Consider the following 14,337-nt stretch of genomic DNA (forward strand, 5'->3'; position numbering starts at 1 on the left):
CAACCAAAGGTTTTATCTTCTTTGACTAATATACCCTGAGATTAACAATAGCTTCATCCATAGTAGATTCTCAGTATATATAATACGCAGCCACTGGAAAGGTAAAGGGGTCCTCTTAAATGTCAGATAATGGATCCAAAATGCATAACTTTATTCAGTTTTTTTTTGGCAAATGATATATAATGCCACATAATTCATTCTGATTATGTCTAAGGATCTTAAGGTTACTAGTGGAGATGTTGAGAGTTAATCCTTGGTACTCCCAGGATCAAATGAACATGCTGCTAGAGTTTCCCAAGGACCCCCCTCAGAGGCTGCAATGGCTCTACTCCGTGTTGTCCAGGACGGTTTTTTGTTGTGCATTCAGCATCAGTGCTATACTATCGATAAGCTGGTTCCTAGTTTTCATTTGCTGTTAGTGCTTTCAAATTATAAATTCCAATTAGCTTTGCTTTATCATCATCAATTTCATTTCCTGGGTGTAGTATAGTTAACCCTACTATTGATTCTAGCTTTTGATTTTCCAGAAAGTAAAAAAACTGCTGTGGGCACAGCAGTTCAAATAATCCATAGTTCTATTGCTAAGGTACATTTAGGTGCTCTCCTCTCAAATGTGCCTGAACAGTGATACTTTGTTGGTTAGGTACTTCCTATAATTTGTCCCATTCAAATCTGTTGCAAAATATTATCCTAGTAATTGTCCATACAACTACTATTTTGTTTCAATAACAAAAGATGTATAAATTTATTCTTATGTAAAATAAGTGTTACAAGTAGAAACAATTGCTTTCAAGCTTATTCCAATTTGTTTACATTGGTCCTCTTCAACTCTGTTATCTTTGAGCTCTTTTTTCTACTGGAAGGTGGGGATGGATGCAATGGAGGAAGAGCTTTTGGGGCCTTTTGCCAGTCTAACCGGGCTTCTCTCTAAGCGTTATTAATCACTGGTTAGTCTAGGTGTGCTAAGAAGGGTAAGAGAATTACAGTCTAAATTACAGCTATTTGTATAATTCATATTTTATCTATTTAAACATTAAGCACAGGGAAACTCCATTCCCTGGTCTTCTGCACCTCCTTCTAGAAGGTTACTAGGTTACTCAGTAACCCAGGTACTCTTGACACTTTGGGCTGGAAAATTCTTTATTGTGGGTGGCTTTGTGCACCGTAGGATGTTCAGCAGTAGCACTTCCCCCCAGGCTGTTACAACCAAAAATGTCTCTAGATACATTGCCAACTGTCCCCTGGGGGGCAAAATTGGCCTCGCTGAACTTTTTTTTTTTTTTTTTTGCCGTACGCGGGCCTCTCACTGTTGTGGCCTCTCCCGCTGCGGAGCACAGGCTCCGGACGCGCAGGGTCAGCGGCCATGGCTCAAGGGCCCAGCCTCTCCGCGGCATGTGGGATCCTCCCGGACCGGGGCACGAACCCGCGTTCCCTGCATCGGCAAGCGGACTCCCAACCACTGCGCCACCAGGTAAGCCCTTCGCTTAACTTTAAATCTCAGAGACTGAGACTGTCCCCCCTTGACAACCACCGGTTCACACTGATATAACACTGACCCTAAAGGAGTTTTCCCCAAGCGACAGCTGTGTTTCACTCGGGCTTGAAGGAGTCTTAAGAAGCTCTAGAGGGCACGCCAAGAAACCCTCCTGGATAAACTCTAACAAGAGATCAAGAAAAGCACACTTTATACAGCCAGAACACCACAGTAACAATCAAGTTCCAGGCACAGTGAAAAAAGCTATAAAGGAATTAACTCATTTCTTCTTTATGATTTTACTCATAAGCCCACTTAACCGTTTGGGAAGCTGATGCTCCGTGATACGCCAAGAAGAGGCTGCAGTTGATAGGTTAGGGATGGGGGACTAGGTCTACGCCGGCCTCCTGCGGCCCAGATCTCGCGGTCTCCTTCTGCACACCAAGTGCAGCAGTGACCTTCAAAGGTGTCTCCACCCGAGTCGCTTCACCTCCGCTCTTAAGCCCTCCCCCTCTCTTCAGGTTTTCCAGCATTAAGTCTTCTCTGTTCAAACCACGAGCTGGCCTTCCAACGCCCAATCCACCCAGCCTGCAGCCCACTTGGCCGGCAGGATTCACCTGAAGGGCAGAACAAAACCCAAGGCCCCGGGAGCCCAAACCAGGCACCTCCAGTCCGTATGACCTTGCTGACAATCTGCTCCCCCACCCTGCCCCAAGCCCGCCAGCTGTACTCACCGAGAGGGACCCAGCTCTGGCTATTAGCCTCATGGCTCAAGATTGCTCTGAGCCGCGGTCACAGCCGCCTTAAAGTAAAGCAAGATGGCGGCGGACTGCGGGAGCGGCCCAGACTGCCCCGCGGCACTCTTTCCCACGCCTCCTACGTGAGGGGACTCTCTATACGACCGACCGCACTCTACTGCTCCTTGGAGGATGTTGGAACAGTCCAACTCCTCCAAGACGCAGGATAGGGAGACGCATAATTTCGTAACGCAGTTTTCAGAAGATAATTTAGATGATTTAAGTTACCGCTTTTTGAGTTCTCTTCCTGGCCAGGATATCCGCTTTTTAATCCTCTTCTGACTACGTCTGCGACAGCCCATCGCAACCCCCCCCCTCCACTTTGGATCCTTCCGATCCGGGCTGTCCAATGAAAGAGCCCCGGTTCGCCGGATCCCATCCGCGGCCTCTGGGCTCCAGTCTTCTGAACTTCAGGACTTCTGCACTGTGGAAGCTGGCGGCTGTAGGAGACTATTCCATATCTGACCTTCTACAGAGACATAGGCCTTGAAGCCGGGTATGATCGCCTCTTGCTTGGTGAGGTCCTCACTAGCTCATTAGCTCCATAGGAACGGAGCCCTTGTCCAATGAATTCGCCGCTCTAACTCGCAGACCAGGCTTGGGACACACATAGGTGAGACCGAAACTTAGGAAATGCTTACGACTAAGGTCTCTGGTCTGATGGAGTTTATATTCTAGGCTGAGATTACGTAGAAAATAAAAACTGAAATATAGTTTTGTCTTAGAAAAATTAAAATGTTTTGAATAGTAGTGGTGTGTGTGTGAGAGACTTCTGATCTGAAGCCTGCATATGGAGAGTCACGTGACAGCTTTTGTGGGAAGAAAATTCCATGCTGTCTTCAACGAGTGTTAGCTAATAAGTTGCCTGTGCCAGACACTATACTAAAGATTAAGGCACGGTCCCTCCCCTTCAGGGAAGTATAATCTCGTACCTTGCAACGTTGCGTGGTTGGGAAACCAACATTAATGTCATTTAGGGGTTTGTTAGAAATGCAGAATCTTCAGATTACATAATGGATCAAAATCTGAGTTTTACAAGGTCCCGAGGTGATTCGTATGCACATTAAAATTTCATAAGGACTGGTTTTAGGCGTTACAGAGCATAGACAAAATTTATGCCCTCGGCCTGTGTCCGAATTTCTTCACACTTACAAGTGGTTCTCTAACAGGAGATTCCAGGTGACATCTAAGACCCGGTCATTAAGAATCCGGCAGGAGTTCCCTGGTGGCCTAGTGGTTAAGATTCTGCGCTGTCATGGGTTCAATCCTTGGTCAGGAACAGAGATCCCGCAAGCCACGGGTGGTGTGGCCAAAATATATTAAAACAAACAAACAGATCTTAAGACTCTGGCACAAAACTGTGGTAGATTTACATAGTGGTGCATGAGATGATTTAAAGTGGGTACATAAATGAACATTGTTCTACTTTAATAGTTATATATTTATTTTGAATATTTATTATGGCAAGCAATGGTGGTAATGAGTTTCCTCTTGACATATGTTTGTAAAAGAATAAAAGGTTAGTTTGAACAACATTAAATAAATTAACTACAGGTGATATGAAGATAAGGCAAAAATCATGAAGGTGTTATAATGAGTGAAGTTTGAGAAACATTTTGCTGATCAAGTCACCCACCTGCTTAAACTTTTTCAATGATTTCCCATGTTTTTCAGGATAAAGTTCAAATTGATCAACATGGCATACAAATCTCTGTCTCCAGTACTTTTCTTTATTTTTTAATCCCACCACTCTCCCCCACTTTCCCCCCCTTGTTGTCCATTCGTTTGTTCTCTACATCTGTGTCTTTATTTCTGCCTTGCAAACCGGTTCATCTGTACCATTTTTCTAGATTCCACATATGTGTGTTTAATATATGATATTTGTTTTTCTCTTTCTGACTTACTTCACTCTGTATGACAGTCTCTAGGTCCATCCACAGCTCTATAAATCACCCAATTTCGTTCCTTTTTATGGCTGAGTAATATTCCATTGTATATATGGACCACTTCTTCTTTATCCATTCGTCTGTCAATGGGAAATTAGGTTGCTTCCATACCCTGGTTATTGTAAATAGTGCTGCAATGAACATTGGGGTGCATGTGTCTTTTTGAATTATGGTTTTCTCTGGGTTATGCCCTGTAGTAGGATTGCTGGATCATACGGTAATTCTAGTTTTAGTTTTTTAAGGAACCTCCATACTGTTATCCATAGTGGCTATATCAATTTACATTCCCACAAACAGTTCAAGAGGGTTCCCTTTTCTCCACACCCTCTCCAGCATTTGTTGTTTATAGATTTTCTGATGATGCCCATTCTAACCTGTGTGAGGTGATACCTCATGTAGTCTTGATTTGCATTTCTCTAATAAAGAGTGATGTTGAGCAGCTTTTCATGTGCCTCTTTGCCACCTGTATGTCTTCTTTGGAGAGATGTCTATTTAGATCTTCTGCCCATTTTTTGATTGGGTTGTTTGTGTTTTTAACATTGAGCTGCATGAGCTGTTTATATATTTTGGAGATTAATCCTTTGTCTGTTGACTCATTTGCAAATATTTTCTCCCATTGTGAGGTTTGTCTTTTCATCTTGTTTATAGTTTCCTTTGCTGTGCAAAAGCTTTTAAGTTTCATTCGGTCCCATTTGTTTATTTTTGTTTTTATTTCCATTACTCTAGGAGGTGGGTCAAAAAAGATCTTGCTGTGATTTATGTCAAAGAGTGTTCTGCCTATGTTTTTCTCGAAGAGTTTTATAGTGTCCGGTCTTACATTTAGGTCTCTAATACATTTTGAGTTTCTTTTTGTGTATGGTGTTAGGGAGTGTTCTAATTTCATTCTTTTACATGTAGCTGTCCAGTTTTCCCAGGACCACTTATTGAAGAGACTGTCTTTTCTCCATTGTATATCCTGGCCTCCTTTGTTAAAGATTAGTTGACCATAGGTGTGTGGGTTTATCTCTGGGCTTTCTATCCTGTTCCTTTGATCTATATTTCTGTTTTTTGTCAGGACCACATTGTCTTGATTGCTGTAGCTTTGTAGTATAGTCTGAAGTCAGGGAGTCTGATTCCTCCAGCTCCGTTTTTTTCCCTCAAGATTGCCTTTTGCTATTCAGGGTCTTTTGTGTCTCCATACAAATTTTAAGATTTTTTGTTCTAGTTCTGTAAAAAATGCCATTGGTAGTTTGATAGGGATTGCATTCAATCTGTAGATTGTTTTGGGTAGTATAGTCATTTTCAAAATATTGATTCTTCCAATCCAAGAACATGGTATATCTCTCCATCTGTTTGTGTCATCTTTGATTTCTTTCATCACTGTCTTATAGTTTTCTGAGTACAGGTCTTTTACGTCCTTAGGTAGGTTTATTCCTAGGTATTTTATTCTTTTTGTTGCAATGGTGAATGGGAGTGTTTCCTTAATTTCTCTTTCAGATTTTTCATCATTAGTGTATAGGACTGCAAGAGATTTCTGTACATTAACTTTATATCCTGCAACTTTACTAAATTCATTCATTAGCTCTAGCAGTTTTTTGGTGACATCATTAAGATTCTCTATAGTATCATGTCATCTACAAAAAGTGACAGTTGTACTTCTTCTTTACCAATTTGTATTCCTTTTGTTTCTTTTTCTTCTCTGATTGCCATGGCTAGGACTTCCAAAACTGCTGAATAATAGTGGCGAGAGTGGACATCCTTGTCTTGTTCCTAATCTTAGTGGAAATCCTTTCAGTTTTTCACCTTTGAGAATGATGTTTGCTGTGGGCTTGTCGTATATGGCCTTCATTATGTTGAGTTAGGTTCCCTCTATGCCCATTTTCTGGAGAGTTTTTATCATAACTGGGTGTTGAATTTTGTCAAAAGCTTTTTCTGCATCTATGAGATGATCATATGGTTTTTATTATGCAATTTGTTAATATGGTGTATCACACTGATTGATTCGCATATATTGAAGAATCCTTACATCCCTGGGATAAATCCCACTTGATCATGGTATATGATCCTTTTAATGTGTTGTTGGATTCTGTTTGCTAGTATTTTGTTGAGGATTTTTGCATCCATATTAATCAGTGATATTGGTCTGTAATTTTCTTCTTTTGTAGTATGTCTGTCTGGTTTTGGTATCAGGGTGATGGTGGCCTTGTAGAATGAGTTTGGGAGTGTTCCTTCCTCTGCAGTTTTTTAGAAGAGTTTGAGAAGGATGGGTGTTAGCTCTTCTCTAAATGATATAATTCACCTGTGAAGCCATCTGGTCCTGGACTTTCGTTTATTGGAAGATTTTTAATTACAGTTTCAATTTTATTACTTGTGATTGGTCTGTTCATATTTTCTATTTCATCCTTGTTCAGTCTTGGAAGGTTATACCTTTCTAAGAATTTGTCCATTTCTTCCAGGTTGTCCATTTTATTGGCATATAGTTGCTTGTAGTAGTGTCTTAGGCTGCTTTGTATTTCTGCAGTGTCTGTTGTAACTTCTCCTTTTTCATTTCTTATTTTGTTGATTTGAGTCCTCTCCCTCTTTCTTGATGAGTGTGGCTAAAGGTTTATCAATTTTGTTTATCTTCTCAAAGAACCAGCTTTTAGTTTTATTGATCTTTGCTGTTGTTTTCTTTGTTTCTATTTCATTTATTTCTGCTCTGATCTTTATGATTTCCTTCCTTCTACTAACCTTGGGTTTTTTTTGTTGTTGTTCTTCTTCTCTCTCTAATTGCTTTAGGTGTAAGGTTAGGTTGTTTATTTGAGATTTTTCTTGTTTCTTGAGGTAGGATTATATTGCTATAAACTTCCCTCTTAGAACTGCTTTTGCTGCATCCCATAGGTTTTGGGTCATCGTGCTTTCATTGTCATTTGTTTCTAGGTGTATTTTGATTTCATTTTTGATTTCTTCAGTGATTCCTTGGTTCCCTAGTAGCATATTGTCTAGCCTCCATGTGTTTGTATATTTTACAGTTTTTTTCCTGTAATTGATATCTAGTCTCATAGCGTTGTGGTCAGAAAAGATGCCTGATATGATTTCAATTTTCTTAAATTTACTGAGGCTTGATTTGTGACCCAAGATGTGATCTATCCTGGAGAATGTTCTGTGTGCACTTGAGAAGAATTTCTATTCTGTTGTTTTTAGATGGAATGTCTTATAAATATTGATTAAGTCCATCTGGTCTAATGTGTCATTTAAAGCTTGTGTTTCCTGGGGCTTCCCTGGTGGCACAGTGGTTAAGAATCTGCCTGCCAGTGCAGGGGACACAGGTTCGAGCCTTAGTCCGGGAAGATCCCACATGCCACGGAGCAACTAAGCCCATGCGCCACAACTACTGAGCCTGCACTGTAGAACCCATGTGCCACACTACTGAAGCCATGCGCCTTAGAGCCCGTGCTCCGCAACAAGAGAAGCCACTGCAATGAGACACCTGCGCACTGCACGGAAGAGTGACCCCACTCGCCCCAACTAGAGAAAGCATGCGGGCAGCAACGAAGACCCAATGTAGCCAAAAAATAAATAAATAAAGTTAAATTTTAAAAAAAAAAGCTTGTGTTTCATTATTTATTTTCTGTTTGGATGATCAGTCCATTGATGAAAGTGGGGTGTTAAATTCCCCTAGTATTATTGTGTTACTGTGGATTTCCCCTTTTATGGCTGTTAGCATTTGCCTTACGTATTGAAGTGCTCCTATGTTGGGTGCGTAGATATTTACAATTGTCATATCTTCTTGGATTGATCCCTTGATCATTGTGTAGTGTCCTTCCTTGTGTCTTGTAATAGTCTTTATTTTAAAGTCTGTATTGTCCTGTATGAGTATTGCTACTGCAGCTTTCTTTTGATTTCCATTTGCATGAGATATATTTTTCCATTCCCTTACTTTCAGTCTGTATGTGTCCCTAGGTTTGAAGTGGGACTCTTGTAGACAGCATACATATAGGTGTTGTTTTTGTATCCATTCATCCAGTCTGTGTCTTTGGTTGGATTGTTTAATCCATTTACATTTAAGGGAATTATTGATATGTATGTTCCTATTACCATTCTCTTAACTGTTTGGGGTTTCTTTTTGTAGGTCTTTTTCTTCTCTTGTGTTTCCTGCCTGGAGAAGTTTCTTTAGCATTTGTTGTACAGCTGGTTTGGTGGTGCTGAATTCTCTTAACTTTTGCTTGTTGGTAAAGCTTTTGATTTCTTCATCAAATCTGAATGAGATCCTTGCCGGGTTGAATAATCTTGGTTGTAGATTTTTCCCTTTCAACACTTTAAATATATCCTGTCATTCCCTCCCGACCTGCAGAGTTTCTGCCGAAAAATCAGCTGATAACCTTATCGGGATTCCCTTGTATGTCATTTGTTGCTTTTCCCTTGCTGCTTTTAATATTTTTTCTTTGACTTTAATTTTGGTTAGTTTGATTAATATGTATCTTGGTGTGTTTCTCCTAGGGTTATCCTGTACGGGACTCTCTGTGCTTCCTAAATTTGGGTGACTATTTCCTTTCCCATGTTAGGGCTGTTTTTGACTATAATCTTTTCAAATATTTTCTCAGACCCTTTCTCTTTCTATTCTTCTTCTGGGACCCCTATAGTTTGAAAGTTGGTGCATTAACTGTTTCCCAGAAGTCTCTGAGACAGTCATTTCTTTTCATTCTTTTTTCTTTATTCTGTTCCTTGGCAGTTATTTCCACCATTCTGTCCTCCAGCTCACTTATTCATTCTTCTGCCTCAGTTATTCTGCTATTGATTACTTCTAGTGTATTTTTCATTTCAGTTATTGTGTTGTTCCTCACCATTTGTTTGTTCTTTAGTTCTATGTCCTTGTTAAACATTTCTTATATTTTCTCAATCCGTGCCTCCATTCTCTTTCCGAGACTGTGGATCATCTTTACCATCATCACTCTGAATTCTTTTTCAGGTAGATTGCCTATTTCCTCTTCATTTATTTGGTCTAATAGGTTTTTACCTTGCTCCTTCATCTGTAACACGTTTCTCTGTCGTCTCGTTTTTGTTGATGGGTGGGGCTGTGTTCCTGTCTTGCTGGTTGTTTGATCCCAGGCGTCCAGCACTGGAGCTTGCAGCAGTTGGGTGGAGCTGGATCTTGGTGCCGAGATGAGGACCTCTGGGAGAGCTCACACCAGTTAATATTTCCTCGGGCCTGAAGTTCTCTGGTAGTCCAGTGGCTCAGACTCGGTGCTCCCACCACAGGGGCTCAGGCCTGACCCCCGGCCTGGGAACCAAGACCCCACAAGCAACAAGGTGTGGCAAAAAACAAACAAACAAACAGAAAAACCCTAAAATAGACAAAGCCCAAGGCAAATAATAAAAACAAAACCAACCAAACAAAAAAAAGAAAACACAAAACCTGAGACAAATAACAAAAACAAATCCAAGCAAACAAAAAGCAAACCAACAACAACAAAACAACATGGTTAGGAAAAAACAAAACACCCAAATAAGAAGGCCCCCAAACCATAACCAGTAATAGAAATGAAACTAAACAGAAAACAAACAATAATACAAAATAAAAAAACAAACTAAAAGAAAAGCTAAGAGAAAAGACAAACACTAAAATGACAAAAACAAACAAACAAAAGATAAAAAAGCAAAAAAATAACAAAATGAAAGAAAACAACACAAAAATATCAAAAGAACAAACCACCACCACCGAGAAAACAAAAAACAGACAACAAGTGGAAAAGAGCAGAACAATAACAGAATAAAAAATAAAATAAGAAAAATAAAAAATATATTAGAAAAAAATAAAAATGAAGCAATGACAAAACGAAAGAGGATAGCAACAAAAAATAAAATAAAATTGAAAAAATGAAAAATTCCCTGGTGCCTCTGCTATCAGTGTCCTTGCACCTACAGTGAGCTACATCCAATCCCCGCCTCCCCAGGAGGCCCTCCGAGACCTCTAGGTAGGTCTCTGGACCTGCTGTGTCAGCCCCACCTCTGCATGTGTTCCTTTTACCAGCATCTGCTCCTGAACCTGGCCTGGAGCACACATGCTCGTGTAGGCCAGGTGGGCGCAGGCTTCCACAGGTGTGTCCACAGGGGCCGGGACAGCCAGAGGAGGCTTTGGGGGGTGGTGGCACTTGGCCCGCCTGGACCCATGTGGCCGGAGGAGGCTTTGTCAGGGGCGGCCCATGGGCCACCACAGAGGCTTGGACGGGGGAGGGCTGGTGCTCGGGTCCGTTGGGACCGCGGGACCCTCACAGGCTTTGGCGGACGCGGGGCTCAGGCCCGGGACCTGTGCAGCCATACTAAAATTCCTAATATGCTTGAGGCAGGAACAGACGGATGTCAGGAGTTTGGGTCTGGGAATAGTGCTCTGTGGATGGATTGTGCTCTCTCAGCTCCTTGGATTGTGGCCTTAGCCTTAAACCTTGGGGTTATAGTGCTAGCAAGAAGGGCTCCTTTAACAAGAAGGATGATTGAGAGCCACCAGTGTGGGGACTGGAGACAGGAAGGGAGCTTGGCCTATAGGGTCGAAGATTGGGGGTTCCTTGCGTGTAGCGGGGAACCAAGCTTAGGCAATTGCAGGTAGAGAATGTCAAGGAGGGTGGGGTGGGGTGGGTATGGGAAGAAGAAACTGAAGGGAGCGGGAGCCAGGCTTTCTAGGTGGCGTCTTGCACATGCACCTCAGGGTGGCAGTGTTGCACAACTGTGCTGATTTTCTGTAGCTGTTTCTGCAGGATCCTTAGGGCCTCACTGCAGCCTGCTCACGGTAAGAACCTGTCTGTTAGATCTAGCCTGATGGCTGTTTTTCATTTGTTTGTTTGTTTTATTTTATTTTTTCCCAGAATTTGAGGGGAAGCAGGCCCATCCTGTGTACTCTTTCCCTGAGTGAAAAGCAAGGCAAATCCCCATGTAAGAAGGCTTCTGCAAACCTGTCGCAGTCTAACTGAGGTGGCAGAGCCAGATCCTCCCTGTAGCGTTGTGTGTCTAAGTTGAATGCGTACCTGAATCACTTGGAAGTACAGTTAGCAGGTGGGTTCTAATTCCATGTGTAGGTCTTGGTGGGGTACAAGCTCTCTGGTGATGTTGCTGTTTCAGCAGCACACTTAGAGCCATGCTCTGAAGTTCTGCAGAGCCTCCTGTTCTGCTCATTCCCCCACCTTCTCTGTGAAGGGGCAAGTGATTTGGTATAAAGCTTTCTGTGTAGACAATTTGAGCCAGGAGCTAAGAAAAAGGTCACTCACAGAAGGCTGGGTCTTGCATATGGGTTTTTGTTCTAATTAGCACAGGCCCAGTGAACATTGGGTATTGATCTGCTTGTTCTTTTTTCAGTCTTGTGATGCTTAGAGGTTTGGGCAGAAAATGGTGATTGTTTCAGATTGAGGGCCACTGAGGAGCCTAAGCCATTGAGCAGCTAGGAACAAAAACATCCTGGAGGGCTTCCCTGGTGGCGCAGTGGTTGAGAGTCCGCCTGCCGATGCAGGGGACACGGGTTTGTGCCTCGGTCCGGGAAGATCCCAGATGCCGCGGAGCGGCTGGGCCCGTGAGCCATGGCTGCTGAGCCTGTGCGTCCAGAGCCTGTGCTCCGCAACGGGAGAGGCCACAACAGTGAGAGGCCCGTATACTGCAAAAAACAAACAAACAAACAAAAACATCCTGGAGATCACTGTTGACACTAATGTGTGCTCACTGTGGGCTTCTGCTGTTAGGTGATGAGCTGCGTCCTGTTGTCCGTACTTTATAGATGGGGATGCTTAGGTACAAACTGTCCTTAAGTCTCATAACTCGTGAGTGAAGTGGAGCAGGGATTTGAATCTATCCTTTGGCTGCAGAAGTTGTGTCCTTAACCAGTATGCTGTGGCTGGTAGAACTCTGAGCCTCGCCCTTCCTCCCCCTCCAATAAAAAGGAAAAATAAAGCCCCCCAGAAGTCTTTCAACTTAGTGGAGCTGTTTCTTAGAACCATACCTTTTGCCTCAGGCCTGCCCTGGTTTTTGTAGCTGCTCTGTTTGAGCATCTGCTGTGCAGGGAAGTGTTAGTTATGGCTCCATCTCATGAGAAGCACTGGGTTCCTGTGAAGTTTTTGAAGAAATCCTCTGTCAGACACTAGACATACACAGGAACTGCTGTTTATTATTTTCACATGCAAGGCACTGTACAGAGGTTGAAAATATGTCTTTTTATGGGGCTTGCTCTAATGGGAGGGTCTTGTGTGAAAATAGACGTGACAATATGGTTTGCTCTCCCACAGGGACAGTAGGTGAAAATGCCACTGGAGACCAGAGGAAGGCCACCTGTGGGCATGCTAGGACAGATGGGTTTCAAGGTGTCCAGAGTTAAGGGACCAATGTGTGCTAGGGCATGGGGTGTCAGTAGTGTTGGGATCCAGGGGTAGGTGAAAAGGAAGGTAGGAGAGTTTGGATGGATCATTCAGGATCAGGCTGGAAGAGGGGCTTAGGTGTCCTAGTGTTAGAAGGGAGTCCATGTCCATCATCAGTTTTGATCACTCAGGACCTTGAAGGTGGTTGACTAGAAGCAGGGAGATCAGGAAGCCTGTTGTGGGTAAGACATGAAGGCATAAGCCAGATGGGGGTAGCGAAGTTGAAACGGAAGGTGTTTGGATATAAGCTGGAAGACTGACTAAATCTGGGCTTTCTGGAACAGGCTAGGATTTCTTATTTTCTGGTTAGGCTGCTGCTGTTGCCATATGTCGAGATACAGGGGTAGTAAAAGGAAGACAACTTCAGTTTGGGAAATGGTAAGGTCCTTGCAGAACGTAAGTGAACAAACACATCTCAGGGATTGAATAAGGCTTGGTTTATAAGATTTAAGAAGACTTGGTAGAAAAGGGCTGAGGGTGAAATGGGGAACATCAGCATTTATTTTATGGAGTGGCTGACTAAAGAAGATAAGCCCAGGGGATCCTCAGTATTGGGGCTGGATCCCGATTTGGGGGAAGCTCAGCTTTCCTCCTGGAGTCCTAAATGGCATTAGGAGCAGTCCCATGTGACTGTGTAGCCTTGACAGTGGTCATTAGCTTAGCTTCTTGGTAGCTTCCTCCTACAGCAAATTACTTGTTCTCTCCTGTTGCTCTGGTGATCTGGTCATCAGAATAGGGAAATGTTACACAGACTGTGTGTGTTTGTGTGTGTGTGTGTGTGTGTGTGTGTGTGTGTGTGTGGAGGGAAGCGGGGAATAAAAACTACATTTGCTAATTCTTGTGTTTAGGGAGGGTATTCCAAGTGAAGCCTTCATACAGCTTTGTTCATTCTGCACTGGTGTATCATTGTGAATGGTACACCTGGCACCCTCATACCTGGATCCCTGAGTCTGATGATCTGACTCCTAAGGATAGGATAACTGGCCTCCTTGGGGCCTGCCTGTTGCTTTGCATCCGCCCCTTCTAAGCCAGAAAGAATTTGGGTGCAAAATGTACTCAGGAAGTGGTCCTAGGATCCTGGTTCCCTAACAGCCTCTGGAAAGGCCCCTTAAGTGCTGTTTTCTGGAAATAAATATCCGTATTTTCTTTTGTTGGCACAATTCCATCAAGAGAAGGAACAGCTACTAGAACTCATTTCCTAAAGTTCTGCTTTTGTGGTTGGCATGTTTTCTGGGCAAAGTGTGACCTATAACCCCTCTTGCACTAGGTGGGAGGGAGCAGAGGGAGGAGTGACGCCTGCTGGTGTCCGTGCCAGAAGGAGCCCTAGGGACACTCGGTGGCTTGTGCTCTTCTGTCCTGTTTAGATGATACTCTTGTCACTTCCCCTGAAAATTGCTCTCATTTTGCAAATTTTTTTTCCTATGAAAAAGTGAGAGATTGAGAAGCTTGGTAGACGAGTCTGTTTCTAAATGCATCTGTCAGATATGGCCCCCCACAGTTCAGGCCCTTTGTACATACCTCTATTTTAACTTTTAGACCTTGGCCACAAGGCTAACTTGTATTCACAGGTCTCAAGGGCAGACCCTCTGGGGTGGCATTGAAGGAGCCACAAAATGGTGAGGGACTATTCCATGGTGACTGAGGCAGGAAGGATGAAGTGTCTGGGGAGCCTGCTGCCCCAGGAACAGGCGGAAACTAGAGCTTCACCTGAGCCTCTGTGGGGCTTGGATGTGTAGCTCAGCTCCGCATGTGCTTCCAGGCTGGAAGTA

General features: G+C 43.1%; 1 protein-coding gene across 1 annotated transcript in view; it reads right to left on the reverse strand.

Annotated features, from left to right (window-relative positions):
* Positions 1–2,346, reverse strand: part of UQCRC2 (ubiquinol-cytochrome c reductase core protein 2) — a 31,482-nt gene extending 29,136 nt beyond the window's left edge. The window contains exon 1 of the mRNA XM_082671432.1: positions 2,209–2,346. Coding sequence (XP_082527558.1) covers positions 2,209–2,241 — 33 coding nt within the window. The 5' untranslated portion in view covers positions 2,242–2,346. The remainder of the gene's footprint in view (positions 1–2,208) is intronic.
* Positions 2,347–14,337: the final 11,991 nt, after the last annotated feature.

This window comes from Grampus griseus (assembly GCF_964374135.1).
Source record: "Grampus griseus genome assembly, chromosome: 14".
NCBI lineage: Eukaryota > Metazoa > Chordata > Mammalia > Artiodactyla > Delphinidae > Grampus > Grampus griseus.